This window comes from Annulohypoxylon maeteangense (genome assembly GCF_022496945.1).
Source record: "Annulohypoxylon maeteangense strain CBS 123835 unplaced genomic scaffold GGS22scaffold_13, whole genome shotgun sequence".
NCBI classification, from domain to species: Eukaryota; Fungi; Ascomycota; class Sordariomycetes; order Xylariales; family Hypoxylaceae; genus Annulohypoxylon; species Annulohypoxylon maeteangense.
The window spans coordinates 911,722-938,854 of record NW_025953260.1 but is presented as its reverse complement, the minus strand read 5'-3'; the positions used below and the strand labels follow the sequence as shown (position 1 = coordinate 938,854).

General features: G+C 46.9%; 12 protein-coding genes across 12 annotated transcripts; 4 read left to right on the top strand and 8 right to left on the bottom strand.

The window, feature by feature from the left end:
* The first annotated feature begins 171 nt into the window (after nt 1-171).
* GGS22DRAFT_168340 (NADH ubiquinone oxidoreductase subunit NDUFA12-domain-containing protein) lies at nt 172-1,086 on the top strand. The gene is made up of 7 exons (XM_047962132.1): nt 172-293; nt 344-364; nt 429-435; nt 489-566; nt 628-670; nt 726-890; nt 943-1,086. The coding sequence occupies exons 1-7, from the start codon at nt 243-245 to the stop codon at nt 992-994; spliced, it is 417 nt and encodes a 138-aa protein (XP_047817123.1). The 5' UTR covers nt 172-242; the 3' UTR covers nt 995-1,086.
* A 443-nt stretch (nt 1,087-1,529) lies between these two features.
* Nucleotides 1,530-2,652, bottom strand: GGS22DRAFT_190603 (NmrA-like family protein; the record flags this gene model as incomplete). The annotated part of the gene is made up of 4 exons (XM_047965001.1): nt 1,530-1,941; nt 2,004-2,078; nt 2,141-2,377; nt 2,438-2,652. 4 exons carry the CDS (start codon nt 2,650-2,652, stop codon nt 1,530-1,532), a joined length of 939 nt encoding a protein of 312 aa, XP_047817122.1.
* Nucleotides 2,653-3,032: 380 nt separating this feature from the next.
* On the bottom strand, nt 3,033-5,052 carry GGS22DRAFT_38281 (FAD binding domain protein). The gene is made up of 4 exons (XM_047966953.1): nt 4,622-5,052; nt 4,347-4,563; nt 3,897-4,291; nt 3,033-3,835 (listed from the first exon to the last, which is right to left on the bottom strand). The coding sequence occupies exons 1-4, from the start codon at nt 4,877-4,879 to the stop codon at nt 3,197-3,199; spliced, it is 1,509 nt and encodes a 502-aa protein (XP_047817121.1). The 5' UTR covers nt 4,880-5,052; the 3' UTR covers nt 3,033-3,196.
* A 190-nt stretch (nt 5,053-5,242) lies between these two features.
* GGS22DRAFT_38276 (uncharacterized protein) lies at nt 5,243-7,177 on the bottom strand. Its single transcript, XM_047966952.1, has 6 exons — nt 6,708-7,177; nt 6,512-6,649; nt 6,135-6,458; nt 6,014-6,081; nt 5,879-5,961; nt 5,243-5,815 (listed from the first exon to the last, which is right to left on the bottom strand). Exons 1-6 carry the CDS (start codon nt 6,870-6,872, stop codon nt 5,484-5,486), a joined length of 1,110 nt encoding a protein of 369 aa, XP_047817120.1. The 5' UTR covers nt 6,873-7,177; the 3' UTR covers nt 5,243-5,483.
* Nucleotides 7,178-9,006: 1,829 nt separating this feature from the next.
* GGS22DRAFT_38266 (uncharacterized protein) lies at nt 9,007-9,710 on the top strand. Its single transcript, XM_047966951.1, has 2 exons — nt 9,007-9,196; nt 9,263-9,710. The coding sequence occupies exons 1-2, from the start codon at nt 9,082-9,084 to the stop codon at nt 9,484-9,486; spliced, it is 339 nt and encodes a 112-aa protein (XP_047817119.1). The 5' UTR covers nt 9,007-9,081; the 3' UTR covers nt 9,487-9,710.
* Nucleotides 9,711-9,863: 153 nt separating this feature from the next.
* Nucleotides 9,864-10,934, bottom strand: GGS22DRAFT_180825 (ricin B lectin:Parallel beta-helix; the record flags this gene model as incomplete). The annotated part of the gene is made up of 1 exon (XM_047963806.1): nt 9,864-10,934. The coding sequence occupies one exon, from the start codon at nt 10,932-10,934 to the stop codon at nt 9,864-9,866; it is 1,071 nt and encodes a 356-aa protein (XP_047817118.1).
* A 1,168-nt stretch (nt 10,935-12,102) lies between these two features.
* On the bottom strand, nt 12,103-16,825 carry GGS22DRAFT_168330 (NAD(P) transhydrogenase mitochondrial precursor). Its single transcript, XM_047962131.1, has 6 exons — nt 16,080-16,825; nt 14,852-15,985; nt 14,193-14,798; nt 12,775-14,145; nt 12,648-12,722; nt 12,103-12,589 (listed from the first exon to the last, which is right to left on the bottom strand). The coding sequence occupies exons 1-6, from the start codon at nt 16,180-16,182 to the stop codon at nt 12,558-12,560; spliced, it is 3,321 nt and encodes a 1,106-aa protein (XP_047817117.1). The 5' UTR covers nt 16,183-16,825; the 3' UTR covers nt 12,103-12,557.
* Nucleotides 16,826-18,448: 1,623 nt separating this feature from the next.
* On the top strand, nt 18,449-18,958 carry GGS22DRAFT_190597 (uncharacterized protein; the record flags this gene model as incomplete). Its single annotated transcript, XM_047965000.1, has 1 exon — nt 18,449-18,958. The coding sequence occupies one exon, from the start codon at nt 18,449-18,451 to the stop codon at nt 18,956-18,958; it is 510 nt and encodes a 169-aa protein (XP_047817116.1).
* Nucleotides 18,959-19,293: 335 nt separating this feature from the next.
* GGS22DRAFT_195464 (uncharacterized protein) lies at nt 19,294-19,963 on the bottom strand (the record flags this gene model as incomplete). The annotated part of the gene is made up of 4 exons (XM_047965671.1): nt 19,790-19,963; nt 19,539-19,711; nt 19,369-19,477; nt 19,294-19,305 (listed from the first exon to the last, which is right to left on the bottom strand). Exons 1-4 carry the CDS (start codon nt 19,886-19,888, stop codon nt 19,294-19,296), a joined length of 393 nt encoding a protein of 130 aa, XP_047817115.1. The 5' UTR covers nt 19,889-19,963.
* Nucleotides 19,964-22,074: 2,111 nt separating this feature from the next.
* Nucleotides 22,075-23,531, bottom strand: GGS22DRAFT_168327 (uncharacterized protein). The gene is made up of 2 exons (XM_047962130.1): nt 23,439-23,531; nt 22,075-23,341 (listed from the first exon to the last, which is right to left on the bottom strand). The coding sequence occupies exon 2, from the start codon at nt 22,957-22,959 to the stop codon at nt 22,303-22,305; it is 657 nt and encodes a 218-aa protein (XP_047817114.1). The 5' UTR covers nt 22,960-23,341; nt 23,439-23,531; the 3' UTR covers nt 22,075-22,302.
* Nucleotides 23,532-24,058: 527 nt separating this feature from the next.
* GGS22DRAFT_190594 (uncharacterized protein) lies at nt 24,059-24,581 on the bottom strand (the record flags this gene model as incomplete). Its single annotated transcript, XM_047964999.1, has 2 exons — nt 24,059-24,276; nt 24,329-24,581. 2 exons carry the CDS (start codon nt 24,579-24,581, stop codon nt 24,059-24,061), a joined length of 471 nt encoding a protein of 156 aa, XP_047817113.1.
* A 957-nt stretch (nt 24,582-25,538) lies between these two features.
* Nucleotides 25,539-27,045, top strand: GGS22DRAFT_38233 (porphobilinogen deaminase). Its single transcript, XM_047966950.1, has one exon. The coding sequence runs from the start codon at nt 25,804-25,806 to the stop codon at nt 26,842-26,844; it is 1,041 nt and encodes a 346-aa protein (XP_047817112.1). The 5' UTR covers nt 25,539-25,803; the 3' UTR covers nt 26,845-27,045.
* Nucleotides 27,046-27,133: the final 88 nt, after the last annotated feature.

Genomic DNA, 27,133 nt, shown 5'->3' with positions numbered 1-27,133 from the left:
GATCTGACAGGGATCTTATCGATATGCTTCTAGCTCTGCGAAATGACGTTATCATAGATTCGTGACGGATCCCAGTCAATTACATAATGTATACATAGATACGTGGCGGACCGATGAATACCCGAATGGCTAAGCCGGACAGCTCCGCCCAATTGAATTCAATGCGATGACCTTAAATCAATGTTTCCACTTTCACAATTGAAGCAACACCTGAGGCGATAGGACATCGGACTTCGCCCAACATGTCGACCATTCCAAGAACTATCGCCAATTTTTGGCGAGTAGGAATCAAGGTAAATAGCGAGCTCTCAAGTCTAATACGTTTCTGCTAACATTGCGATAGGATGCTTGGCGCCAGATGCAGGTACGTCGAAACGCTCGTCGATGAGTTGTTAATTCGAAACTAACGATCGCGTTCCCCGGAACAGTATATCGGTACGGCACAATATATGTTGAAGTAATGAAGAGGGATTCCTAACAACCTTTAGGCGATACTAAGGCTGGTACTTTGATTGGTACCGATCGATTCGGCAACAGATATTTCGAGAACAACGAAGAACTGCCCCGTACGTTGCCTTACTATTAGACGGGACAATTGGAAATTGGTGGCTTACTGATGGACTATAGTTCGAACACGATGGGTAGACTATAAGGTCCACGACTTCGATGCGTATGTATACCTCGAGGATTATATTATGAATCAATCGGCTAATGCCTCAGTTCAGAGCCCAGATTGAGCCTGGCTGGCACGCTTGGATTTCCTACTCCGTCAACAGTCCACCTACCGAAGATTCATTGCTTGCATATAAGAGAAGACCCTGGGAGGACACCGATGCCAAGACAATCCCTAACTATACCTTTACAAAGGGGGCATACAGACCATACAACACGTATGTCCCTCTGACTTAGATGCAATCGTAGTATTCGCTAATACTTGCGCAGGACGAAAGCTAAGGTTACGACTTGGGAACCCGTCGCCGCCGAGAGGAAGTAAAGGAAAAGAACAGACTGCTATGTACATATTCACAACATGACGCCCAAGGAAATCTAGAGCCAAGGCGTTAACAATCATATTCTATTACCAATCTTTTATTCGAAATTGGTCCTTCGTGTGGCAACTGCGCTTTCGGACAAACTAATGAGTTATAGTCTTTATAATACCTATATTTCTCTGTCGCAAAAGGCCAACACCGGAAGGCGTGGTTTACAGGCGCAAAGCTCTACCGTACTACCATATAACGTATAAAGTGTACGAAAGCAGTGCCAGGTGTATATTTTCGGCGCGAGAGCTTACATAAGCGAGTAGGTCTAGCAACATTCTCCTTTCAATCTCAAATTTCACCGTTTCATTTTATCTGAAATCTAGGCATATACCCTAAAAGACGAAGTGATGCAGATTTAGATATGATTTCTTCTTATTAACCTTTTTAGCTGACTTGGAGTGGGGTGCCTATTGTGCAAAACCTCGAAAGAGAGATGGGTATACATCTCAAGTTGTTTTTCCTATTTTTCTTAATTCGCAGTTATAGCTAATGGATTGTAGAGTTAAAAGCTTGCTTGATCTGTGGGGGCAAGTCGCGGTAGGGCGATAGCTTGTCACCAACAAGCAGCTCTTCTAAGGTGGCTTTTGGGTAGCCTTCAACCTCCCAGATTTCCTCGCCAATAGATTTCACCAGCGTTCCATTGCCCCACGTTTTGCGACACCACCACGCCAGGGATAGCGGGATTCCATTCTTAATACAAGTCTCAATCTCATTGTCGACTTTTTCCAAGCTGTGCTTGAATATGTGCGGTTCCACTCCGTATTTCTTCTTCAGAGCAGCAGCGATTTCACTCCCTGTGGCCTTTAGTTCTGAAACGCCGATGACCCGACCTGCCAGTTCAGCTGGAGGCGTGCGGGCAAATATCGATGCGTAGGCTGCGGCGACATAGTCCCTCGTACTTTTCACACCATCTGTTAGCTACCGAGCTGCGATAGTAGCACGAGAGGGTATGATACTAACCATATGTTCACCAACTGGTTAGCACTATCGCCGGTGAAGACCATTCGATTTCCTGTATAATCGATGCCCATTATACTATATATGAGAATGAGCTGTTAATTCTCTCTTTCGGAATATATTAGGTGTGCTACACTTACCCGATCGAGAACGCCGATTCAGCAAAGCAACCAACCTGCACCACGGCTGTGGAAATGCCTGCCTTCTTGGCCGCGTCGACAACTTCCTGCTTCGTCTTATTCACAGGGACACGTAGTCCTTGCTCATCGTTCACTCGAATTCCGAGGTCTGAAGGTACGAATAGCTTGACGTTGGTTCTCGGTAATGCCTTAACGAATGCGTGCTGTCTCAGTACGCCTTCATGGCCGACTAGGGAGCTTTGGCACCCATTAGCGGGAGCAAGGATGATTGGAAGTCATGACATTCAAAGGACTTACATGACGATGTCAATATCTTGCAGAGCAGCAACGAGTTCTTGCTGTTGCTTCTCGATATCCAATTCAACCTTTGCTACGCCCGATGGCACACTGGAAACGTCGGAGCCTGGACGGTATATCACCTTGACTGGTGCACCTGAAGCTACCAGGGCGTTGAAGATGGCCGAGCCAGCCCAACCACGATGGCCATAGACCGCAATACGATTGTAAGACATGATGTTTATGTAGTTGTGTATGCGTGTATTAAATATCCTGTAGGCCAACAATCAAAAGAGTCGCAAGGCTACGTTTTATAACAATCAGGCTGACAAAATGCGAAATCCATTTTAGTAATATTTCCTACATATTCATTACTTCCAGAGACGAAGGTTACTTATTCCGGAGGGCGAACCCCCGATCGAGCGTGGCCTGGCAAAGGGCGATACTGTTTGTTCGGAATTAATGCCAGTTTGTAAAGCCGAAGGCATACGCCAAAAAACCTCATACCTACTAGGTAGGTAGATTACGTGACTCACGCCGAAAATCATCAGCCAGCGTGAGGCCAATAACTCTTCCGCAACTTGAAGAACCAAACGTGTCCTTAAGATGTGCAATCGATGCCAATTGGATGTTTTAACGCCGGCTTACAAATGGTATCTGAAATCACGATGGCACCATACCTACGATTATGCACTCGGACAGCAAAGTGCCAGAACACCTCACATTAGTCAGCAGACCCTATCTTTCAGCCCCTGAACCCTACATGCAGCTCTCGTCTACCTACACAATGGGCGCATAGAAGCTGAACTTCCTTTCCGGATCGTACTTGTTCTTCAACTCTAGCAGTTTATCCTGACGCCACTGCTCATAGCCATACATATTCTGCTTCGTTTCCTCTCCGTAAGCATAGTTAACATACGTGTGCATCTCCTCCCGACCCGAACCTTCGTGGAGAATACGACGGAGATTCTCGCCTAATTCAACAGCTTTCGCGTCGATTTCCGCATCGGCACCAGCTGCGTAGTTGATCACCGGGGAGATGAGCAGGTTATCGCCTCTGAAAGGATATGCGGTGGACTCGCTAGGGATGGCTTTTACGCCTTGCGTAGAGTAGCCCTCGAAGAGGAAGAAGGATCCGTTTAATGCCGGGGTCTCCTTCGTGGCAGATGCGAAGAGGTCGTATACTTGACGCTGGGCCGGGATATTGTATGATTCGACATCAATTGGGAACCGGTAGTTGACCAACCCGGCCTTTTTGCATGGTGGGGAAGTATTGGCGTTGCCCATCCAGGTTGCCAAGTCAGTGAAGACTCCTCCCTCACCATCGACAGCTATAGGGTTCAGATCATGGAAAGGCTTCGTATAGGTTGGGTCAACTATCATGTTTCCTTCCTGGATAATGAAGAACATGATCAAGGGCTATGTGGGTTGTCAGTAATACCGAAAGCAAGCTAATATCATACTCGGACAGGTGACTCACATTGTTCGGATCGACTTCCGGGTTGTTGAAGAAGAACGAATAGTGCATGATATCAACTGGGAGAGAGCCGCCATTCGGGAGGTGGCTGTTGATGTTTTCATACAGGGCTTCTACCTTGTCACCGGTGAAGATGAAGCTCTCGTACGCCCAGTCACGATGTATGATGTCGTAGATCTTCGAAGTGACAGAAGTCACAATGCCGAAATTGTGACCAGCTCCTTTCATGGCCCACCAAAGATCAGAACTTTCGTCGATAGTTCGCAGACTTCCATCAGCCAACACAATATTCATCGACACGAACTGGTCAGAAACAAGTCCATATCGTCCCTGGAGAACTCCATGTCCGCCTCCTAAGCCGGGTCCTAGAATGCTAGTGCACTCGCATAATCCAGTTACTGCCTCTATGTATTAGATATAGGTGTTCGTACCTACATGAAAGCATGAGCTTACCTGTCTGTTTTCCAGCAGCCCAAAGCGCATCGGTGACGGCCTTTGTTTTCGCGCCGCCACCAATCTTTGCCTGAGTCTCGTCTTCCGAAAGCTCGACTCCATTTAATTGATGCATCCAAATCTGAATTCCGTTTTTCATCTTCCCGACCGTCTTTATTGCACCGTGGCCCCCGTTGACAGCAAGATAGGGCATACCTAACTCGTTTGCATATTTGACCTTATGCACGGTTAGCATATAATCAAAACAGCCGAACATATCCGCTCGAATTCCTTACCGTCTCAGCAACGTCATTCTCGATGCTAGGAATCACGACGAGCTTGGCTTCCGGGGCGTGTGCTGCAGACCAACGAGTTGTCGCGGCCGCAAAATTATCTGACCCCGGCGTATAAATGTGCGCATTCCGAGAAAGCCTCTCCCCGAGTTCTTTGGCGTAGTCCCTTTGAGGACAAATGCTCACGAGCCAGCTACTAAGAACGGCATTCTGACAGGCGGACGCGATAGCTCCTGCGGCCACGGCAGCTATGACCTCCATTCTGAACCTTCTTGACTGCGCAATCAAGAAAAGGACAGAGAAGACAAGGCACCGAAATAAGAAATGGGAAAGAAATCCCACACTTTTAAGAAGGAGGGGGAATCAACCGCTGCCAGCATCTGATTCGTTTCTTAAACTTGGAGTATAGCTTATCCCGGACCGGAATTAAAGAACCACGGTTTCTACGGATGCCGTGAAACAATAGCCTCCAATCATAGGAAGATCCCGCATATTTGTGCCGCAGGGTAGTTGGTGATCCACAGCGGCGGTGAGATTGTTGGGACTACGTAGCAACGTACCCAGTATTGGTATGTGCACGACAACTTTCCGAGTGTTAACTGCGGGAATACTATAATAATAGAATCCTCAATTAACCATCTCTAATACTAGGTAGGTAAGTAAGCAACGCTGCTGTCTAGTAACTAACACTACTTATACAATTATCTGTTCTTCTGGCTTCCTCTCATACCCCCCACTAGAACTGAATCAACGGGACCACACTAGGTACCTAAGTATTATCGTTGAATATTTGTTGTGATGTGGACCGAACCAGATATGATCTTGATCTCGAAGCTATGACCACAAGCTTGGCATTCAGCCCCTATTATATAGCCGTCCTAAGGCGATCGTCGCACGAGACATACGAATGACGAGAAACTTGGTTGCTCGGAGCATGTGTCAAATACGACGGGGAGGTTCCGCGACTACTGATGTTATGTAGTTTGTCGTAGGTAACACCGAACGTCTGGTCAACGTGAATGGCGTCCCTAGATCCGGCGGTCCGGGAAGATCGGGAACTAAATAGGCTCTTACTGGAGCTCAGAGCCGGCTCCCAGATAAATTTCCTGAAGAGAAATTGGATCGTTGGAAGACATGCGGCGAACACCCCAACGCCGCTTTCAACCATACCCCAGTACAGGCAAGCCGTTACTCCGACTACAGTAGTCTATGTTAACAACTGGAGAGAAGAAATAGTGTTGTCGAAGAGAAGGCACTTACGGATGTTATCGTCAGTCATGTCAAAATTACCTATGAAACTTCCAGCCATCATGATGAATCTTATCAAAGAGACTATGACAGTGCTACTAGATGTCAGCTCAAGTATGGTTCATGTTAGGTTATCAGGCATCTTACACTCCCCCAAGAAAGAACATCAGACAAACACTAATCTTCTTGGGCTTAGACAGATTCAACCGTAAAACCTATTGATATGTCAGCCTCGACATCAGTTGACCCATATCACAACGCCACGAACCAGTGGAACAGGTATGAAGAGTATGAATATGTCGGTAACGAAGTCCGTGATACAGAGTATGAGAACTAAGTTGACAGTGTAAGAGCACCGCGTCAAGAACTCCGTTTCCGAGTTCCAGATTCTCCAGAAGTTGTGGTTGCACTCAAAGAGTGTTGCGAAGAAGAACGCGATCATCCACGCCGCTGTAAAAGCAATGGATACTCTGAGGATCTTGTTGACGACGCTGCGTTTTTGGATCGCGAAGACGCGCATGTAGAAGAACAAGAAGCTCGCTTTCGTACATCCCAGTGCTAGGGGAAGCATGAGGAGGTAGGCCCATTCGATCTAGATGTCCTCTCGTTAGAGACCATAAAACAGTGTACACGAGCATACCTTACCTGTGCTTTGAGTGCTAACTGCGGCGTAACTAGGTCAGAAGTTTTCCCCGTATAGCCTTCTGGTACTTCAATGCGATATGCAAGTCCTCTCTTCGAGACTCCGTAAACTTCAGCAATACCAATTCCTACAGTCAAGACCTAGAGATTAAAGATTAGCCTGTAGGTTTGGACCGGGTCCCGTCCAGGTTTATAATACCGTGGCTGGTATCATCAACCAGTCGTCCGCTTTGGGGGGTTGTCTTTGAACCTTCCGTGCCCAGAACCGAAGAGTAACAGCCACGATATCGACTACAGACAATGCTATTGCAGCCGCGACGACATGCCCGGGACGCATATAGTAGGCTGCATCGTCTCCGGCCATTATGAATAAAGCTTAGATTTTTGATAATGAATAGGAAAGTATACGGACATTTGAGAGGACGATATATCAAAGGATATAAGAAATGCCAAGATTCAAGTTAAACTTCGTGGGGAAAGGGGGGGGAGGATACGCCTCATAGCTCTGGAATAACAGTAACAATAACAATATTACATGCGTACCTCTACCGGCAGAGGGTGTATAATATGACTGTAAAGGACCGCAGGGTGTATGGATGCACCCTAAATCCCTCCATCTATAAAATTTCCGACCTCTAGCGCATATTCTCCAGTCAGACAAGGATGGCTGCATACATTTCTGTCCCAAGTAGGGAGTCTTGATGGTTAACGAACGTGAAGGTCATTCAGTTAAGGAATAGTCTCAGTTGTCAGTGTCGCATTAGGCTGATTTGAACCGACGCTGTCCTCCGTGGTCATGATAATGCATTGTCCTACATTGCACAAGTGCAAAGGGCTAACGCCACCTATGATCGAGATCAGTCTTTTTGATTGTACACAGATAAGGTGGGAGGTTACAGTGTTGAATTTGGTACGGGACCGAAAGTCCTCCGCGGGTTATTGAGGACAAGCGACCATGCTAGTATGTTAGGTGAGGTAGGTAGGCACATGCAGAATTGCGGCTGGTTTGCCGGAATCACGAACTTGTCATGAACTTGGCTTCCTGCTAAAATCCTTCAAGATTTTTGATGGGACAATGCTGACCACTAAAAAGCTGCACTTCTGCAGGCTATGAGATATTTTGCATTTGTGTAGCACACTTGACACCCTCCGGCCCAGTGATTGGATAACTGTCGATTGGGGGCGTCAAGCCTATCATCTATCATAATGCCCTAGAATCCTTCCGGTCTCGATTGAGGACAGTGCATGGTGGATAAGGATATCTTGGGGCAGCTACAGGCCATGAACAGTTACCGGGGTGCCGGCCATTTAACCCTAACACGATGCTTTTCCTTGTCTACCACCATGTACTGTAGGCCAGCATTATTATTAAGTCAATCACAGAGTCTGCAGGGAACACGCACCTCTTAGTAATAAGCGTCATAGGTATATTCACAGCTTCCCTTTGATATCCTTTTCATTCATGGGTAGATGGATAACATTCTTTTTCAAGTGATGCGAGGTAAGGTAGAGTGTTTCGTGAGAGTCCGTTTGTGCGTTGCGACCATGCGGTCTTTGACTACAAGTTTCTCATTTTTCCAGCCGCCCGGTCTCCCCAAATTTGCTTACTAGGTCCCTAAACTAGCTTGTTTCTCACCTAGGTAAGAATTGCACTTCAAGGTTACCATACCATAGTTCGCAGTCGTGTTCAAATGTTGAATGATCTAGTTCAGCTTGTATAGGCAAGTTTTTCATTAGTCTGAATGATTTCGCGAGGAAGGAAGTGAGACTACTATTGTTAGAAATCTGGACCGATCGGAGTTCGGTCTATACAAGACCTGCTGGTGGCTGGTCCTGAATAAGAGTAAGCGAGAGTAGATGGTTCATTGCTCCTCGCATGCCAGGTCTGTCTCGTGACACCTAGGTCCTACCTTAATATTTAGAATAAAATCTGCTATTCTGCTAAATATTCTAAATCATCGCTCGGCTACTGGGTAACATTGAAATTGTTAAAGATTTTAGTTTATCCTGCGTGTTCAAAATGAAACATGATTCAGTATCGGTGGCTTAATGGATGTCGGGTAATAAACGCCTCCAAGCCAGCTATTTTGTTGAGACGATGCAGACCTGATGTTGATGAATCTAGACCATTTCCTCACCCAAATCGCAGGTCAAGTAATAGAATATCCTTAACTTAACAGACTATGTGGTTAGTTATCTCGATGACATCTTCTACAGACATGTGTGTGGCTAGAATACTTGGGAATTCCCTGTTTCGTCCTTGATTTTGAAAATTGGCCAATCAGCTTTCAGGAATCAGCCACCAATGACGTAGGGGGATGCCACGCCTGACCCTGTAACACGTTGGGTACTATGCTCACTTACGTAGATATTTGCGATATAGGTGACATGTGCACGTTGTACCAAATACGCCACCAGGTATATACTCTGTATCTAAAAATGCATTCATCTCCCTCTTCTCTTTTGGTTATCAAGACGTTACGATTCCACAGGTACCTACCAAGCACATTCCCCCATCCCACCCCGCAATCCCATCAAATTACCAGCTGAGAAAGAACCTTGAAGAAATCAAGATGGAATGGGCAAGGCAGAAATACAACGAGCAATATGAAATCTGGATGCCGTGGATCGAGGATTATTTTCTCAAGTACTTCACTAAAGACAACAAGGTCAGCTATGCAGCAAAAGGTAAATTATACCCCCCTATCCCATTTCCATCTGCGGAAATGACTCTAACGGTGTTGATCTCAATAGAGCAACTTGACAAGGCGAAAATCACCGGTATCGAACAAGTCGACACCATCCAGGACGGTGTTCATAGCTTAGCAGCCGGGCAAGTAGGGCAGGGCGGCCTGCTAGAGCCTGTTGGTAACCTTGTCTCGAAAGAAGGCATTAACCGAGCTGAGCGAAAAGGGAAGGATGATCAGAACGGGTATCTGCCGACTTCAGTTCCTGGGATCTCAGGATTGTTGAAATAAGACTTACGCCTTTCGATCGAATAGGTGTCGATAATGACAGAAACGGCTTAGAAAATCAGGGAAGCCGTCCGGAAAAGAGGGATTCAGATGGGTGTACCATCTGGGTTAATGATAATGGGAGGGGAAGGACCATCAGCGTGTTGATTGCCATTTTTTAATTCATATTTATTTGATTCTGCCTGGCTTTTGTCTTAGAAATTGGGAGGGAGTCAGGCAAGTTGCACGTTCTATTTCTTTTTCGTATTTAAATGCTGGGTTGCATCGCCGATTCATACCTAACACATCAGAAGATTGTAAACCTGTCATATGATAGGTATCATTCAATAAATAAGTTCAATTCATACGAAACTTCCGCTATTTTCTGCAGATGTCTTCCCCTACGCGCAAATATTCTTACTAGCACCACCAGTAATCGTCCAATTCGAATTATCAGCACAAGGCGACTCTCTCACCGTCGTCCCATCCACCGTCAACGTAATCCAGATATCCTTATTATTCGGGAACTCATCCCGCGCAGCCAGCCTGACCTCTCCCCCACCATTGACCTTTCCCCCACGAATCGACAGATTATAGCAGTTCTCGATAAGAATCGCGTTGTTCCCGTTACTCGCAAGGTCAACCTCCTTAATCACAGCCCCACCACTCTGCGAGACACAGAAGATACCCCTCCCACCCCCACGGGACTTCACCTTGTCGATGTACACATTAGTGTTATAATTCCCATTCGCGTTCTGCCCGTTGTTATTCGCCATTCGGAACGTCGCATACCCAGTCCCCTTCGCCACATTATCACCATCCACAAGTCCGACATGCGCGTTCGTCGTCTTCTGCAGGAGTAATCCACACTCGCCCACATTCTTCGCAATAACCTGGCCGATCTCAAGACCATCGATATTCCACGTCTCAACTGCGTGGCTGCCAGCTCCGGTAACCCTAATCGTGTCCATCTTCACGTTCGAGTTCGCCGCGTTGTCGCGGTTGAACCTGATCCCTAGGCCGCCGCTAAGGTTCATTGTGATCTGGCCGAGAGCCAGGTTCTTGGTGCCGTAGAAGAGCATACCGAAGTACGGGTTGCCGGTCATGGTGAGGAACGGGATTTTCACGTCCACCGTATTAAGTGACTCGATGGCACCGTGTCCGGCGCGGTTCCCAGTGTTGATAGTACCGCATCCTTCGAAGATCTTGCCACTGCCGATGGAGATCGTGTTTGCGCCGATAGAGCCCGATGCCATGACGGCGACGCGCTGGCCACTGCTGATCGAGTCTACCGCGGCTTGGATAGCTGCGCGGTAGTCAGAGCCCGAGTATAGTGACTTTGAGCCCTTGGTAGCCTTGAAAGAACTACCTGAACCGGTCACTGTCGCGTCTGGAGTACCCTCCCCGCACGTAGCGGCGTTGATGGTAGGGACAAGCGCGAGCGCTGCCACGAATACAGATAGTAGAGTCATTGTCGCGTTTCCTTGGCACTCTTTGGCTGTGGGCGATCGGTCGTGACTATCAAGCATGTCACAAGGCGGGCGACTTATTTATACCCCTTAAGAGCACCTTGAATTATACAAGAAGTCCCATTTCTTCACCAGGGGTCCTCTCGTACGAAGCCTTGGCACAGTCTCGCCCTCCGGAGTATTCAACTCCATCGTCGACGTCGATGTAAAGGATAGGATTACCCCACCAATCCGGTAGAGGTATGCTATGTTACGGCGGGGATAAATCTAATGTAGGTAGCATCCATGAATAGCTCCCCTGACTCCGCGGGTAATCTCAGTGGCAATAATAAACCGAGATTGCTTGAAAACCCAAGAAACAATCTCTGCTTAGTCTCTTGGCTTGCTTGACGTCCCAGGTAGTAATGTCTTGAAATAATGTTAGTACGCTGTCTGTGCAGTAACTGCATTAAGCAGGTAGTTTCCATCCTCGTAAAATCTAAGAAATGTGAGATTTCCGAGACAGACATAGCCATGAATAGCAAGATTCAAACATTAAGTACAGAATAAAGAGGTTGAATATGAATATATACTTACATATTTGAATACCTATTTCTGCAGGAAACTTCAACACCCTAGTGTAGATCAGTTACCACACAGACATCGCACTAAAATCATCCCAAGGATTGATCTGTATGCCCCTTTTTCGCGATTGACATCCATACAAACGTGCTGCGCAGGGTATTGACCGGGGATTCCCCCCTCCCCCGCATTTCCAAGCTTTCACGCGATGCACCTATGTTCCAAACCAAAATAACCATCCAATTCAATGATAAAAATGGTAGAAAATACTACCCACTACCTATTCTCTCCCCTATCGCCAAGCTCGTTGGCCTTATGCCTAGCTAGATCAAGGACCAGATATCCAAGCCGAACACGACGGTCAATGATGCTATTATAGGCAGGTTCGCCGACCCTGGATATCTGATTTCAAAATTGAGTTTCTTGGATAAACCTCACAAATTTTACGGCTGTCTGAAGAATAACCGCTCCGTATAGGCATGCTTAGGTAACGATCCTTTCTTACTAATACTGACTAAGCAGCCCCGATCCGCATGATGTAAGCAGATTATCTAATCATAATGCTTACCTAATCGACTCTTTATGTGAAGCCATATTGAGAGATACACCTGTTAGTTAGATTTAGTACGGGTAAAGAGGATATCTGGAACTAGTAAGACTACCTAATAATAGATGAAATTAGCGAAACCTGACAGAAGCTGGTTCGCTGGACCTGGTCGAGGAGAGATCCACTAAGGGTGGCCTGGCCTCGAGTACCCATCTCCCTACTTGGTAGTATTAAGAGATGTAGTAGTAAGAAAGTGCTAGAAATATGGTTAATATAAAAGAGGAAGAGCTTAAAAATCTCTCGGAGTGAAATATAGCGAAAAACTTGGCTTAGTTGCTAAAGAGTTGTTTATATAACATGCGTGTCTCGAAATTCTATGTCTTGTTCTTAGACATTGCTCCTGAAAGTGCGAAGAAATGAGAAACATGATATCCATGACTCTAGGTATGTAGAATCTAAATGCAAGCAGGATGCTTATATCTAAAATAAATGCTCCAGATAAACAAGGTGCTTCTATTCTAGGTTCGGGCTTCGACAGCTGCTTTGATGGCTGGTAATCATGGTCAGCTGTACGTTCAAATCAGGCGCTAGGGAGACAAATCGCTTACCATCGCAAGAAGTTTTAGCATCGCCAAACAGCATCTTCGTTCCGGGCATGTAGAACATAGGATTGGGAACATCAGCTGGTGAATCGTTAGTATATCTAATTTAGGTGGATCGTGTCACCGGACTTACCGTAACCACTGGCCATTCCACGCTTCATGACCACCACCTGTTTACTCTTCCATGCATGGAGAACAGGCATTCCGGCAATTGGACTACCTGGTTCCAGGGCAATCGGATTTACCGTATCATTGGCGCCAATAATCAAACACATATCCGTGTCGCTAAAATCGTCGTTGATTTCGTCCATTTCGAGTACGATATCGTAAGGAACACTTGCTTCCGCAAGCAAGACATTGCACTGACCCGGCATTCGGCCTGCGACGGGATGGATGGCAAAGCGAACGTTAATCCCCTTTGAGCGCAGCATTTTCGTTATCTCACTGATGGCATACTGCGCCTTCGCAACCGCCATACCATAGCCCACGACGATAATCACGTTCTCCGCATTGATAAGCGCATCGGCAGTGTCCTCGACGTTTGTCTGGGTTACAGACCCTTCGACCTTGTATTCCGTAGTCGCAGGTGCAGATATACCACCGAAGAGTACGTTCGTGAGGGATCTATTCATTGCGACACACATGATGTATGAGAGAATTGAACCGGATACTCCAATAAGTGCGCCAACAGTGGTTAGAAGTGGGTTCTCAAGCATGAACCCCTCGGCTACCAAGGCGAAGCCACTGTAAGCGTTAAGAACCGTGATGACGACTGGCATATCTGCCCCACCAATCGCCGATGTCGTCGTAAACCCTTTCGCAAATGAGAGTATTGTGCTTGCGCTTAGTGCCATAGCGGCAATCATAGGTGACCCAGGCGCCAACGTAACAAAGGCGCCCATCGTTCCAATATTGGCGGCAAGCATACTAGAGTTAATAAGATGACGGCCCTTCAGAATGAGTGGTTTCGAAGACATCTTTCCAGCTAATTTCATGAATGCGACGATAGATCCAGTGAACGTGATGCCGCCGATGAACACGCCAAGGTAAGCCGTGACGAGATGTAAAGTCGAGATGTGGTCAAGGCCACCCATAACACTTCCGATACTAGTCAAAACTGCGGCCAGACCAACAACAGAATGGAGTGCTGCGACAGTTTGAGGAAGATCCGTAGGCGTGATGCGTTTACCAATAACGAAGCCGAGAATGCTCCCGACGGTAGCGAGCCAGCCAAATTGGGCCAGCACTTCAGGGCTGAACCCGACAGCTAATAGAGATGCGAGGACACCTGTGCCGACACCGAGGATTCCAAGTAGATTGCCCATTCTCGCTGTAGCCTGAGAGGCTAAACCTGATAATGAGCTTATACAAAGAATTGAGCTGACCATGTACCCTGCTTGGACAAGTCCCGCTGCACCAGTTGAGGCCGCTGCGAGATACCCGCCCGCGAATAGCACTCCAGGAACAGCATATAGCCATGGATATTCCGGTGGATCGGTAGGTCCTAATTTCAGTTAGCTTCCGCTGGCCTCATTTATATAAGTGACGTACGCTTAAACATGTCAAGCATTCTCTTCGTGATTACGAAGCCACCAGATACATTAACGAAAGCCAGAAGAACAGATGCAGCACCAAGGCCTTGTGGGATCGTTTCTGGGACATATCCGCCACCCAAAATGAAAAGGCCGCCAACACCGACCATTCCAGATATAGCATTGGTGACACTCATTAAGGGTGAATGTAAAGCCGGAGTCACTCCCCACACGACGCGATATCCGATTAGAGAAGCCAGTGCGAAAGTGAAGGCGTTGCCCATGAAGAGCGGCCCAGTAAACTTGCCAAGAGCTAGAGCGCTACCCATACCAGCAGTTACGGCAGCCACTTCTCGAGAAGTCTTTTGGAAAGGGGTTAACAGAACCACTTCTTCCTCTGGCTTAGTAATCGCTTTGGGTGCCGGGGCAGGTGGTGGAGCTGGGCGAGGCGCAGGCGGCAAGATTTTTCCATTATGAGTGACAATCGCACCGCGAACAACTTCATCGGTCAAGTCAATTCCGAATGATTTCTCCTGAGGTGCCATCGATAGAAGGAACTTAGCAATGTTGTTCGAATACAACGTTGACGATTGCGTAGGCAGCCTAGATGGTAAGTCGGTATAACCTATAATACCATGAGCAATTCAACGTGAAAGAGTTCAAGGAATGAAGCCTTACCAATGATTTTCACATCTTTATGTGTCACCAGTTTACCAGGTTCAGTCACCTCGCAATTGCCACCTGCTTCTGCAGCCAAGTCTACCACAACAGAGCCGGGCTTCATAACTTCAACCATGGCCTTAGTAATTAATTTCGGCGCGGGTCTTCCGGGAATAAGAGCTGTTGTGATAATGATATCAACGTCTCGAGCTTGCTCAGTAAATAATTTCATCTCAGCGGCGATAAATTCAGGGGACATTTCTTTGGCATAGCCACCAGCACCGGAACCGTCTTCCTGTATCTCAACCTCAATGAATTCGGCACCGAGCGACTGCACTTGCTCTCTTGCGGCAGAACGTGTGTCAAAACCACGAACGATTGCGCCCATCCTGCGTGCCGTAGCAATCGCACTCAAGCCGGCAACACCAGCGCCAATGACGAGAACCTTGCAAGGCGGGATTTTCCCCGCCGCTGTGACTTGACCAGTTAAGAAACGACCAAAGACATTTGAAGCTTCCAGAACCGCTTTATAACCGGCGGTATTCGCCATTGAGCTGAGAGCGTCGAAGAATTGAGCAGAGGAAATTCGGGGAATTTTGTCCATGGCAAAAGCGGTCGCTTTACGAGCGGCAAGACGCTCGACGATATCCTTGTTTTGGTCCGGTTGAAGCATTGAGATTATCGTCGCCCCTTCCTTAAGATTATCGATCTCCTTAACATTGGGTGCGCGAACCTTCAGCATGATATCGGATTGATTCCAAACTCCATTCGTGTCGACTAGGGTGGCGCCGGCCTTCTCATAAGCTTCATCCGGAAAGTCGGCCAGCGCACCAGCACCACGTTCTACTAAAACATTACGGAACCCCTTCTTCAAAAGAAGTGACACATTTTGAGGAGAGATTGCGACTCGCCGTTCATTAGCAAACGTCTCGCGAGGCACACCTACAGTAAGACCCGAGTAAGGTATGGACAGCGGCTCAGTAACGGTCGAGTAAGATGTTACGGGGATGATTTGCCTTGAAAATGCCTTTCCCCTCTCAAACTTCTTGTTCGGGAGAGCGGGAATGACGATAGGTTGCTTCGCGCGTGTGCTATTCCATTGTCGCCGACCGCACACAACAGTAACGGACCCACTGAGCTGCGCATTCCAGTCTATTAAAGGCGTTTTCTTAGCACCTCTTATTTTTAGGAAATTGTATTGAGGCGCATCAAAGCCTCTATTCATATTTCATGCATTGCAACGAACCTGAGAGACGCGACACAGCGCGGCGAGCAAGACCTTCTGTCGTACGAGAAGACGCATGATTAGCGACCAGTGCTGGCCGGATTAATGACCGAGACAGAGGCATTATATCGACAAGACACGACAATTGTCTGTCATAAAGCGAAGACTTAGATCCTCATTCGTCGTTCGTCATTCGTGATACCAACCCCCTTGCAGACACATTAAACTGCTCACATATTATGAGGGAAGGAAGAAAGAATATTGTTGAAAAGGTCGACACCACGCTCAAAGAACGATGGAGAGTGTTTATGCCATGAATGCGACCAAAGACGGATAAGAGCGGAAACCCAGAGGGCCTGGGACAAATAAAATAGCCAGCAATCCCGGTTGCTAGATCTTAGTGAGTAGTAGTCACACGTTAGGTTCGATACAATGGAACGGTTGACGCCCGAGGCTTCCTTTCAATACTAGGTACTCCACTCTGGTCGACTGGCATATTTGACTTGCCATCTGTGCCATCTTTGACATCCCTTATCCCTCATCCCTTTTCTGCCATCTCCCCGCTTCTGAATCTGTGAGTACGGCTAGCCCCTGGATGGCTGCAGTAGTAAACCTAGTAGCCCGGATCATCTGGACATTTAGCGAGGCCGGGCGCTCCAATCAAGAAGTCAAGGTTCTTCAATCTGAAGTAGAAATATAGCCGATAACAATGCGCATCGCACGTCGCGTGAATAGGGGGAATGTGTTGATTCTGCCTAAGTCGTCAGGAATAATTGGGAGCGTAGGACAAAGGTGACGCAAGTTCAGGAGCTAGGCGACTTGTGAGAGGTGACCGCGGAAAGACGATGAGACATAGACCCGCAATAATGTTCCATTTTTGGAAAGTGGGGCGGTCCCATGCCAGACCATGCGGCGGATAGCGGAGACCGTGAGTTTGCGGGCACCAATCAGAACAGATTGAGGCAGTTGTGTTAGACTGGCAAAGCTGCAAAGCACTGTACTTCCTAGATGCGGTAGAAGATAAAATTCCTATCGAAATTTCATTCTATCATATGACATCATACCATTTTTTGAAAATATCAGTCAATAAAGTTAGAACTAGAGCTTCATCTTCAATGGTCGCATCTTTTGGATCGATTGGATTTCTCACACACATTGAAGTCAAACGCGCCTCAAACAGCAACATTAAACATGCAAAAATTCCATCAATTTGACATGCCTTGCGATCCGGTATGAAAATGCACTTATTGGAAAGTTATATCGCACACCGAGGCAACGTTGCAACTTATATTGTAACCATTTACACGGTACTAATAGAAGTCAAGATGTCGTTCCCGAGTCTTCCCGGTTATAGTTACACAAGTTCCTGTTTACTAAGTAGACGAGCAAACCTTCTCGGATGCTGGGATAAAGATGGAAGTCAAGAGTGAACCTCCCGATTATGTTCATGTCTAGATGAGATCCGTATGCTAAGGACGTTCTCCTTAGTTGAGGAACTGGTTTTTGGACCCCAGCGTTATTGGACAAGAGATCAGATATGCAGTCCGGATGCTTAATTATGGAGAGAGCAGCAATTTACCGATGGTTCGTAGCTGTTGTAACTGACCAGACCTTTACAGGTGAGAATCATATCTCTAAGTTGCGAGAGTCTCAGGTTGGTTGTTTAAAGAAGTAGCCCCACAAAAGGGGCTAAAAAGGGGGCTAACCCCCGAACTCGCAGGCTATCCCTTGTATTACTTCATCCACGTATTAATCAGCCACAATACGTGTGAGCTGCCTAAGTGGGTACATGAAGGGATAGTTCATAAGTGTATGCTCTTTGTTAATAAACTATATAACAATAAGCATTTATTGTGATAAATCATATAGCAAAGCACAAAGAAGTAAGTTGTCAGGTACATGTCTTCTGATATCAATCACTGTTATCGTATTAATACAATCAGATTGCCATTTGAGTATATATATGATAGCAGATAACATTATAATATGAATAGCGCCATTTAAAAATACCACGAAGGCCACATCTAATATGAAATTTATCTACAAGCTATTGATTCTCCTCTGGGTTATACTACGGCTTCCTAGAGCATAAGCTGCGCACGATGTGTTGTTGGTTAGCTCTGGAAATTTGTTGTATGGAGAGTAGACACCCCGTCCCATTCTCACTCAAGGCACTAGCTGCTATAGTACTATGTGACGACGTAAACCAAGCCCGCCAATCCGAACAAGAGGGCCATACACCACGACTATCGCCCATACAGTGCGGTAAAAGGTGCCCAAAATTTGATCCCCTATACGTACGTATGGAACGCATATACTGGTCAAAGTGTGATAGATGCTGTAGGGCGACAACGTTGATAAATGATGAGTCTGAAGAAGACCATCTAATTATGACTATTGAATTCAACCGTCTCCTCCGCAAAGACATCGAAGAACAGCTTCATAGAAGACCGTACGCAGAACTTGTGCGGGCTTTTCCAACTGAGTTTGGAATTGAACGACGCTTTATGCTGGACGAATGCCGATGGATAGAGGCGCCACAACCCACCGAAACCGACGCTCTGGGTCCCCACCCTCCTGTCGATTCCACACTCGATGGTCTGAAGTGGTGGAATGAGCAAGGAATGGGTGGCAAAGTCCATGATGAAATTTCTACGAGATTTTACGCCTTGAACGAACCAAAAGATCTCATGAGACAGAACGTCCTGAACTGGATGGAATGGTTTCCTACAAATCCAGATCAATTTTCTGTGGTTGACAACCGAACTCTATCAACCGTATCTGCTGCGACATCTTGGGAAGATAGGCAATCTTTTACCGATAGACCTGTGATTCATTTTGTGCCTTCGCTCGATTCTGAAGATGAGTCCTCTGAATCTTCGGGCTCGGAGTTGTTGTAATATCGTTTCGGTATAGCGCCTACATCAAAGTAACGTACAGTCATAATTTAGATACCTAGTTAATATTAACTTACTTCCACATATCACAGGAAATATGCCGATTTTTCAATATGTACTAAGTTTTATAATGAATGTATGCCTGGGCTATGTACAACTCTCCCATCTATCTACCTCTATACAATAAAAACAAGATAACCAGCAGGATTATGAAAGGTAAGTTCCAGGCCCACTGCCACCAACAGCACAGTTTTCTCTCTATGTAGTTTTAGGTTAACATGAATGTGTGTGGTTTAATGAACGAAATGAACCCCTTTCTTCCGAGCATGCGAGAATTTTCAAGTGACCCTCTATTGCTAAATTCAATGACTTATTAGCATATCTGTATATAGGTGACTATTGGTAAAACTTACGTCGAAGCAGACGTAGGTGCTCTTGCAAGCATGGCCGTTTCCATCAGTGTATAGGACATGGTTGTCATCCTTGAAGCAGTTGAAGCTGTGGAAACCGTTGTTGCCAGTTCTATGTTGCAAGCGTTTGTTAGCAAATATTTCCCTGTACACTGAAATTTCATAGCACTTACCCAACATTGGTGGAACCACCAGCTGAAGCAGCACCGCTCTTAAGGTTCCATGAGAAGGTGACACCAGAGCCGAATTTGCAGCTTGAAGAGCCACCCTCGTGAAATCCACCGTTAGCAACGCAGGTGTTGCTGTTGCCGGGGAAAGATCCATCGTTGCTGTCGTTGGAGTAGTACTATACAAGTAGCCAATTTTAGTAAGTTGAATCCCATTCACGAGGCTAATCGAGACAAGCTGTTGCTTGGTTACTAACGTTGATGGCCTTGTAAGACGAGCAGTCGACCATGTGAATGGATTCCCTTGCTAGACCGACGCTAGCGAAGGCGAGGAGAGCGAAAGTAGAGAACTGCATGGTGATAGTTGAAGAATTGGTTGGATCTTTTACTAGAAAGAATTGAGATGAGGATGAGAAGATGAATCGGTGATTGTTGTTGATGCTGTGTGCTTGAGTTGGTTGATGCTGTGGTATCTGGATGAAAACTGGGCGGCGCTCTGAATATTTATACACATATCGTTGCCAGTGTCGGCATTTTGTCTAACATCCTTCATAATATCATCGACGAAAAGATTCCTCAATTCATCAACAAAATTTCCCGGCCTGCTGTGTTACTGCCTCACGGCGTGTGTTGCTGGCGCTATCAATTTCAACGAAGCTAGGAAGCTCGACTAAGATCGTGAGTATGCAGCAGTTTATCGACCAGTATAAGATTTCGTATAGCCTACTCAAGTTTAAGCTGTGCGTAAGCCGGGTCTTGGCCAATAAAGCAAATGCGGAGGTCAGCACTTGAGTCTACCAGGTGAGACGGGAGTCGGTATATGATATTACTTGTCCAGAAAACCGCCGTTCAATGCCGAGTAGAATTTTCAGCTACAGATACAGATAAATGCGACTAGTACGAAAATAGCTCCTTGAGAACACACCATAGTCCAAGCTCTACAGGTACTTAGCTATGAATTGAGAACCTTGGAAGCGTTCTATAACTTTACTTGATCTCCTTTCTAGACCTCCTATAATACATAGTATCATATCCGTCCAGTTTCCTTGAACGTGTAATATAAACGGAGGTTGCTTTCTCCCCACTAATGGATGGTTAAGGGGTAAGTATTACCTACTCAAGTATAGATGCTTTGCTAAGCTGAACGCGAGGCCACTATAAATCCTACATGCTGACAATAAGAAGTCGTGTCACCAATCGGATGTGAGATACCGAGTAAAAAGCTTATTTTAGGTAATATCGACATGTTTTAGGCCAAAGCCGGGTATGGGGTATACGGACCCCTATGTCATATAACTATCAGGTAGGTATTGGAGGGCCACTTCGGAGAATCCATACCTTATAGACGCGGTGTTGACATAGAAGATGTACTAGGTGGTAGCACGTAAGCTGGAAAGCTTATAACTACTTGGCATCCAGATAGGTAATGAGAATCGAATATGCCAAGTCGTTGCTAATATTGCATGGTATTCCCGAGTAACTATTGGATCTCGACATACACACCTGGGCATGTAACACTTACCAAAATACCCACTAAAATGATAATTCCAATTGTAGCAGTCTCCTACCAATCTTCAATTAACATGGAATCGGTCTTCCCTTTTTAGCTTCTAAAATGGCTATCGTGAGATCTGAATATAAATTGAGCCGATACGATGATCGTGGGCAAGGGGTGATTCGCATTCGTCTCCCAGGTCAGCAGCCACATCTCGAACTCTGTCCAATAGACCCTTCATTTAGTATGATCCCACCACAATGTGTCGTCCATGCCTACTATGTAGGTTTACCTCACATTTCAACACGGCTGAGAATCAGATATATCCCGGTCTATAGAGCTCTAATATATAAGGTATGCTTGCCGCTAAGTATCAACTGTCAGCATCGTTCAAGGAACACAAGAATCTGTCTTGCATATGGTGGTGGTCATACAGGCAGACACTCCGCAACATCTCTACAAATTGAGACATACCTCAAATGATACTAGGTAGCTCTCATAGCGTAAACGTCGAAGGTGTATAATCGAAGCGACTAAGCCCACCAAAATTAACAGGAATCCTTGAATTTAAGTTGGCTGAGATCGAGTAGGATGAACTTCTCTGATATCGATGACTATCACGAGGCAGAACTAAGCAGCATGGGGGAAACGAAGTTGTCACGAGGCGGAACCAAAAGACTAGGAAACAACGACGTTGTTGCGCGAAGAGCTCCTAACTGCTCTCGCTATGGAGAACACGGTATACTTACAGGTGAAGCTCTTTATCTGTCCTGCTCCTAGGACTCTACGGACCGAATCCCGATCCCATAGACCTCTAGCTACTGACCTGGAGGAAGACCGATGTCTGACAGAAGTTGTTATACGAAGAGCTCTAACCTACCGAGTGCAGTATACCTAGCACTTACTTACAGATAAGGCTACTAGGTATTCTAACACGCCTACTTACCTAGGACCCCTTATGGGCTCTCATAGACCTCATTGGGTCGAGTATACAGTATTAGGTACTACCCCGAGTACATGCCTAAAGACAAGAATTGATTTGTTATATCCAATATCCATTTGCATTATATGTCTATATAGAGCAATAGCTCTTCAGATCTATGATATCATGAGCTCATGAGTCTGTCTATACTACCTAAACTCCTAAGACGTGACGTACATTCGCCCACACGATGTGATCCCACGTCTTCATAATAACACATTACCATTATCCCCGGGCTTTCATCTAATCCAAAGACCCTCCTCGCGATTTACCCAGGCCATCTATACAGCGCCTTAAGAAGGAACAACACAATCCACCTCCTGCACAAAATCATGCGTCCACTCGCTGCCCTCGGGCAACGTATTCAACTCCGCGCAAAGCGGCACGAACTTAATCCCAACACACCCCTCAGGGAGCGTCTCGCCCTCATACACGTACTTAACAACCGTAAGGTTCCCCCTGACGTACCCGATAAACCGATCGCACACAGCATAATACCCAGCGCTCAGCCCGCCCAACCTGACGTCCTCAGCGTTCGTAACCAAGCTGACCCCGTTCGTGCCCCCGCCGACATCGATCTCGACGTCGTGTTCGCCGGGATACGTCGCGTCGCTGCTGTCCCGGTCCTGCACCTTAAAGCCCCAGGGGTACTGCGTGCCGAGGTCATTAAGCACATCGACGTAGCCGTCTGCAACCGTGCCGTTAGTGTAGAAAGGAGTGCCAGACGCGTTGTGGCTTCCTGCCACAGCGACGTTTTGGCCCGCGCCGACGTGCACGGTGCCGATGAAGGAGCCGGCGACTGAGGGGTCGAGGTCCTTGGTCGGGTCTAGGAGTTGGATTTGAAGCTGGTATGCTTTGGCGCGCGAGAGCTGTTGTGCGGTTTGCGGGACGGGTGTGGCTCCTGCTAGGGAAAGGAGGGTGATTGTTGTTGTGAGGAGTGAGGTGAGCATTATTATTATTATTAGATGGGGATGGGGTGATTTATAATGGTGGTTGGTAATAGTGAGGATGGAGTGTAATTGGTAAAGAGGTGTAGATTCGATGTCTTGGTATTAGATATTAGGTAGTATGTATATCTTAGTAAGGTAAGTCTTTGATGATTTGGTTTGGTTCAATGAATATTATGGATCTAATAATCCTTTGTGATCGTTGGGAGACCATGACTTTATATCTCTCTTCACGATCGTAGCTCAGGTGCTCGCGTGGCGAGAGCCGGTCGCGAAGCCGCAGACCGCAAGGCGATGACGATACGAAATTGCTATTCTACCCGTTCTACATGATTCTTCAAATGAGCAAAGTATGCACATATCGTGAGCCTTACGAGGTCTCCACCTGTAAACACGAAGTAGTAGGGATTGTCAGCGGCTAACAATGATCAATTTACACCTAGATCTTAAGGTGATCGGCAGATGCAGGCTATGAATCTTACCGTTGATTGGACAAAATTACGTTAGAAAATCTAGACGGCAATGTCTTAGAGGCTGAGTCTTAGATCACGAGAGTAATCCTAGCTGTGCCGCTGGGTAGCAGCAAAGCAGTAGGCTAATCCGATTCGAGCCATATTGCTCAATGTGGAAATGAATGTCTCAAAATAGGATGTTAATATGATACGTCAAAAAGCCACCGATCTCTTGCATATTTATCGATACATATGATATGTAAGCGACAGCAAGAGATTTTAAGCGAGACTAAGTACTTAAAGCAAATGGAGGCACTGGCCTGTCCTACCCAAGCTACCAAGTTCGTTGATTTGATAGATGGATGAACTACGATCACGGGGATGCCTCAGATCCCCATCTTCCAATATCTTTTCAGGTTGGTGAAAATGTAGAGATATGGGAATAAGCCAAAGCTATGGCTGTGGTATAAATACCGCTATGAAGCTAAATGCCGTTCAACGTACACGTAAATAACGAGCGATGCCGCAACCTTGAAACTACTACAAATCTCTGCTCGCATTAACCAAATGGCCTTCCCAAAACAAAGTGAGTGTTTGGGCAAACTCCCACTCCCTGCCTTCTCCCGTGTTTGAATCAAGCCTAAGTAGGTTTAATTGTTGATGCAAGGTTTATCGCAATGGGCGATGAAATTTGTCTCGGCATCGTTGCGACACTTGCCACCACAAGCGCACAGGAGCTCAACCGTAGACGGCTGTTCGTTCATACAGACGAAGACAGCTTCAGAAACATCCGTCTTTGGTTTGCCATTAGCACAGAGCTCTTGCAAGCCGTTACAGTAAGCCTTGCTGATATCAGTGGAACCGAAGTCTGTATAGGTACGTTAGTAATAGCGTATATATTCTCTGGTTTGAGGCCGTACTGTGACCGTTAGAGGTAAGCATGTAGCCACAGTAAGTGTATCCCTTGCCGCATTTCGGACCGCCCGGGGAACCGCTAGGCGATGGACCAGAGCCGGGCGTCGGCACGGCTCCACCCGAAGGAGGTTCGCCAGTCGGCGAAGAAGGAAGTTGGGGAGAAGAGCCGGTTGGCTCAGCCCGCGGAAGTGGACCCCTCCAAGCCAGCACAGAAGCGGCTAGGAGGGTTGAATTAAAAAGAAAGGCAGATACCCTCATATTAGAGTATAATGTAAGAGGCTGCTATTGTTAGTTCCTCGGTAAGATCGAATAGATTATGATCTATGACCTTTTATAAGGAAATCCACTGAATGAAATATCGAGTTTTAGAGAACATTTCAAGATAAATGCCGATGAATAACAGGCATGTAGATGCGAACTTGATCCCTAAAACCTCGATACGTCTCGGTAGGACGCCATCGTAATATTACAGGACACCTTTTTTCGGAAATGAGAGGCGAAAGTTTAAAGCAGTGGAAATCTACTTGGCCATGTAGAGACGTATTTTCTAGATGAATTGCCAGATTCGTCTGAACTTGCTTGTGATACCTCGAACAAGAGCACAATGAAGTGCAACTTTGTGAGCTTCGCATCGACTCAACCACGCTCGGATGAGGCATCCGGTCACTATTCAGGAATCATAACATCCTATACTCTTCGGATTAATCCTGTCTCCTGTAGAGTACAAGGACACATACGCAAAGTTGTAGAAGTGCGCATATGGTGTAGCGACGGTAGCAAGCTTTGTGCCCCGTAAAGATGTAGTGTTGGAATTCTAGAACTTCTTGCGCGGAACAAAATGTATGTGGATGTGGCTCTGGCAATCGGGTGGACGAGTAGGTACACGCTAGACATCGGATTATATTCTGAACGGGAAATAGGGAAAATACTTAGGGGATTTGTTTAAGACATCCTCGTCGATTGAAATCTCATAAACTACGAAGTAATCTTGACAGAAGAAGATGGTTCTATCGTTCTTGACCTTAACCTTAACAAAATACTAGGTAGGTATTAATGAATTCCATGATTAGAGTTGAGTTAAGAAATAAATAAGGGGCGGCAAGAGCCGACCCGAATACGCACTTTGCACCTGCAGGACCCTGTCCGGTCCGGAATACGCTAAGATACCGTACTTGCCCCTGCCCCGCTGTTGATGCCCCTCCAACCCTCCATCATCGCATCCTACGTCTAGATCCAGCTGGCTTAGACCCCGCAAAAACTTCATAACTCTACGATCCGATTCTTCCTCAACCTCGTACTACATCAACGAAATCCAGGTACAAGCGGGGTTTGTGGCTTGTAATACGTATCAATTGCATACCTACTCGGACCAATTTTTTACTTAAACTCCTGTCAACCACGCCAGACCGGTTCATCATCCCCAGCGCATCTGAGATCATAGCCACGACCACACGACCACACTTACACAACCACAATCACAATGTCGACCACCGCGGCGTCAGACACGCCCAAGACCGTGATCCGAGTCGGCACTCGCAAGTCAGCGCTCGCGCTCCTCCAAGCCGACTACGTCGTCTCGTCTCTGCGCAAGCTGCACCCAACAGTCGACTTCGAGATCAAGGGGATGCACTCAACAGCCGACAAAGACAAGATCACAGCACTATACAAGTTCGGCGGCAAAGGGCTATGGACGAACGAGCTAGAAGCCGAGCTTAAGCTGGGCCAGGTCGACTTCATCGTGCACTCGTTGAAGGACATGCCGACGGTGCTGCCGGACGAGTTCGTGCTAGCCTGTGTGACGCCGCGCGAGGACGCGCGCGACGTCGTGGTCGTCAAGAAGGGGCTCGAGGATAAGTACAAGACACTAGCGGACCTACCGGCTGGCGCGGTCGTCGGCACCAGCAGCGTGAGACGCATGGCGCAGATCAGGCGACGCTACCCGCATCTGGCGTTCAAGGACATGCGCGGCAACATCGATACCCGTGTTAAGAAGCTGGATGCCGAGGATAGCGAGTTCACGGTTCTGATCCTGGCTGCGGCGGGCTTGCTAAGGTCGGGGAAGGAGGACCGTATTACGCAGTACTTGGACAGTACGACGGTGGGCGGCGGCATGTTGCATGCTGTTGGCCAAGGTGGTCTAGGCATCGAAGCGCGAGTTGGTGACCAGAAGACGCTAGATTTGCTGAAGGCCTTGGAAGACAACGAAGCTATGTTTGCGTGTGAGGCTGAGAGGAGTGTCATGCGGACGCTGGAGGGTGGATGTAGTATTCCTATTGGTGTTGAGACGAAGTGGGTAGGAGACAACAAGCTGAAATTGACGGCGACGGTTGTCAACGTTGAGGGCACTGAGGCTGCTGATGCGGAGAAGACTGAGGAGGTTAAAACGCGCGAGGAAGCTGTCGCATTTGGCATAAAGGTGGCTCAACAGTTGGCGGATAACGGCGCACAGAAAATTCTGGATGTGATAAATGGGGAACGGGCAGCGACCCAAGATAAAAAGGAGCCGTGGGTTCCAGCATAGAAGCAGCATTTCGGACTGGAAAAAAAGGAGGAAATAAAAATGACTGGGACGATGCTTTATAGATTTTGCTGGCCATCCACCTAGATACAGATGTATCCCTAGCTAGAATCTCCGCGGATAAATTTCGCCATGATGATGAGAATACCCCAAACGAGTTTATGATACAAGGTTGAGCCCGTTCTCTCTCTCTCTCCTGCTCGTTGGTTGTTGAATGCCATAATATTTCCGTTTCCGATGAACACCTACCTACCCCTTACCCCCCAGCCAACAAAATTCTTGACCTTACTCT

What these genes read in the sequence shown, in the direction of transcription:
- GGS22DRAFT_168340 (XM_047962132.1), top strand. Translation starts at nt 243, where the DNA reads ATGTCGACCATTCCAAGAACTATCGCCAATTTTTGGCGAGTAGGAATC. An exon ending in AAGGTCCACGACTTCGATGC is followed by an intron (nt 671 to 725) that starts GTATGTATACCT and finishes GCCTCAGTTCAG; the next exon opens with AGCCCAGATTGAGCCTGGCT. An exon ending in GCATACAGACCATACAACAC is followed by an intron (nt 891 to 942) that starts GTATGTCCCTCT and finishes ATACTTGCGCAG; the next exon opens with GACGAAAGCTAAGGTTACGA.
- GGS22DRAFT_38281 (XM_047966953.1), bottom strand. Translation starts at nt 4,879, where the DNA reads ATGGAGGTCATAGCTGCCGTGGCCGCAGGAGCTATCGCGTCCGCCTGT. An exon ending in GGCTGCTGGAAAACAGACAG is followed by an intron (nt 4,292 to 4,346) that starts GTAAGCTCATGC and finishes ACATAGAGGCAG; the next exon opens with TAACTGGATTATGCGAGTGC. An exon ending in CGGAAGTCGATCCGAACAAT is followed by an intron (nt 3,836 to 3,896) that starts GTGAGTCACCTG and finishes CAACCCACATAG; the next exon opens with CCCTTGATCATGTTCTTCAT.
- GGS22DRAFT_38276 (XM_047966952.1), bottom strand. Translation starts at nt 6,872, where the DNA reads ATGGCCGGAGACGATGCAGCCTACTATATGCGTCCCGGGCATGTCGTC. An exon ending in TCTTCATACCTGTTCCACTG is followed by an intron (nt 6,082 to 6,134) that starts GTTCGTGGCGTT and finishes ACATATCAATAG; the next exon opens with GTTTTACGGTTGAATCTGTC. An exon ending in ATGTTCTTTCTTGGGGGAGT is followed by an intron (nt 5,962 to 6,013) that starts GTAAGATGCCTG and finishes GACATCTAGTAG; the next exon opens with CACTGTCATAGTCTCTTTGA.
- GGS22DRAFT_38266 (XM_047966951.1), top strand. Translation starts at nt 9,082, where the DNA reads ATGGAATGGGCAAGGCAGAAATACAACGAGCAATATGAAATCTGGATG. An exon ending in GGTCAGCTATGCAGCAAAAG is followed by an intron (nt 9,197 to 9,262) that starts GTAAATTATACC and finishes TGATCTCAATAG; the next exon opens with AGCAACTTGACAAGGCGAAA.
- GGS22DRAFT_168330 (XM_047962131.1), bottom strand. Translation starts at nt 16,182, where the DNA reads ATGCCTCTGTCTCGGTCATTAATCCGGCCAGCACTGGTCGCTAATCAT. An exon ending in CGCTGTGTCGCGTCTCTCAG is followed by an intron (nt 15,986 to 16,079) that starts GTTCGTTGCAAT and finishes CGCCTTTAATAG; the next exon opens with ACTGGAATGCGCAGCTCAGT. An exon ending in TAAAGATGTGAAAATCATTG is followed by an intron (nt 14,799 to 14,851) that starts GTAAGGCTTCAT and finishes ATGGTATTATAG; the next exon opens with GTTATACCGACTTACCATCT.
- GGS22DRAFT_168327 (XM_047962130.1), bottom strand. Translation starts at nt 22,959, where the DNA reads ATGCTCACCTCACTCCTCACAACAACAATCACCCTCCTTTCCCTAGCA.
- GGS22DRAFT_38233 (XM_047966950.1), top strand. Translation starts at nt 25,804, where the DNA reads ATGTCGACCACCGCGGCGTCAGACACGCCCAAGACCGTGATCCGAGTC.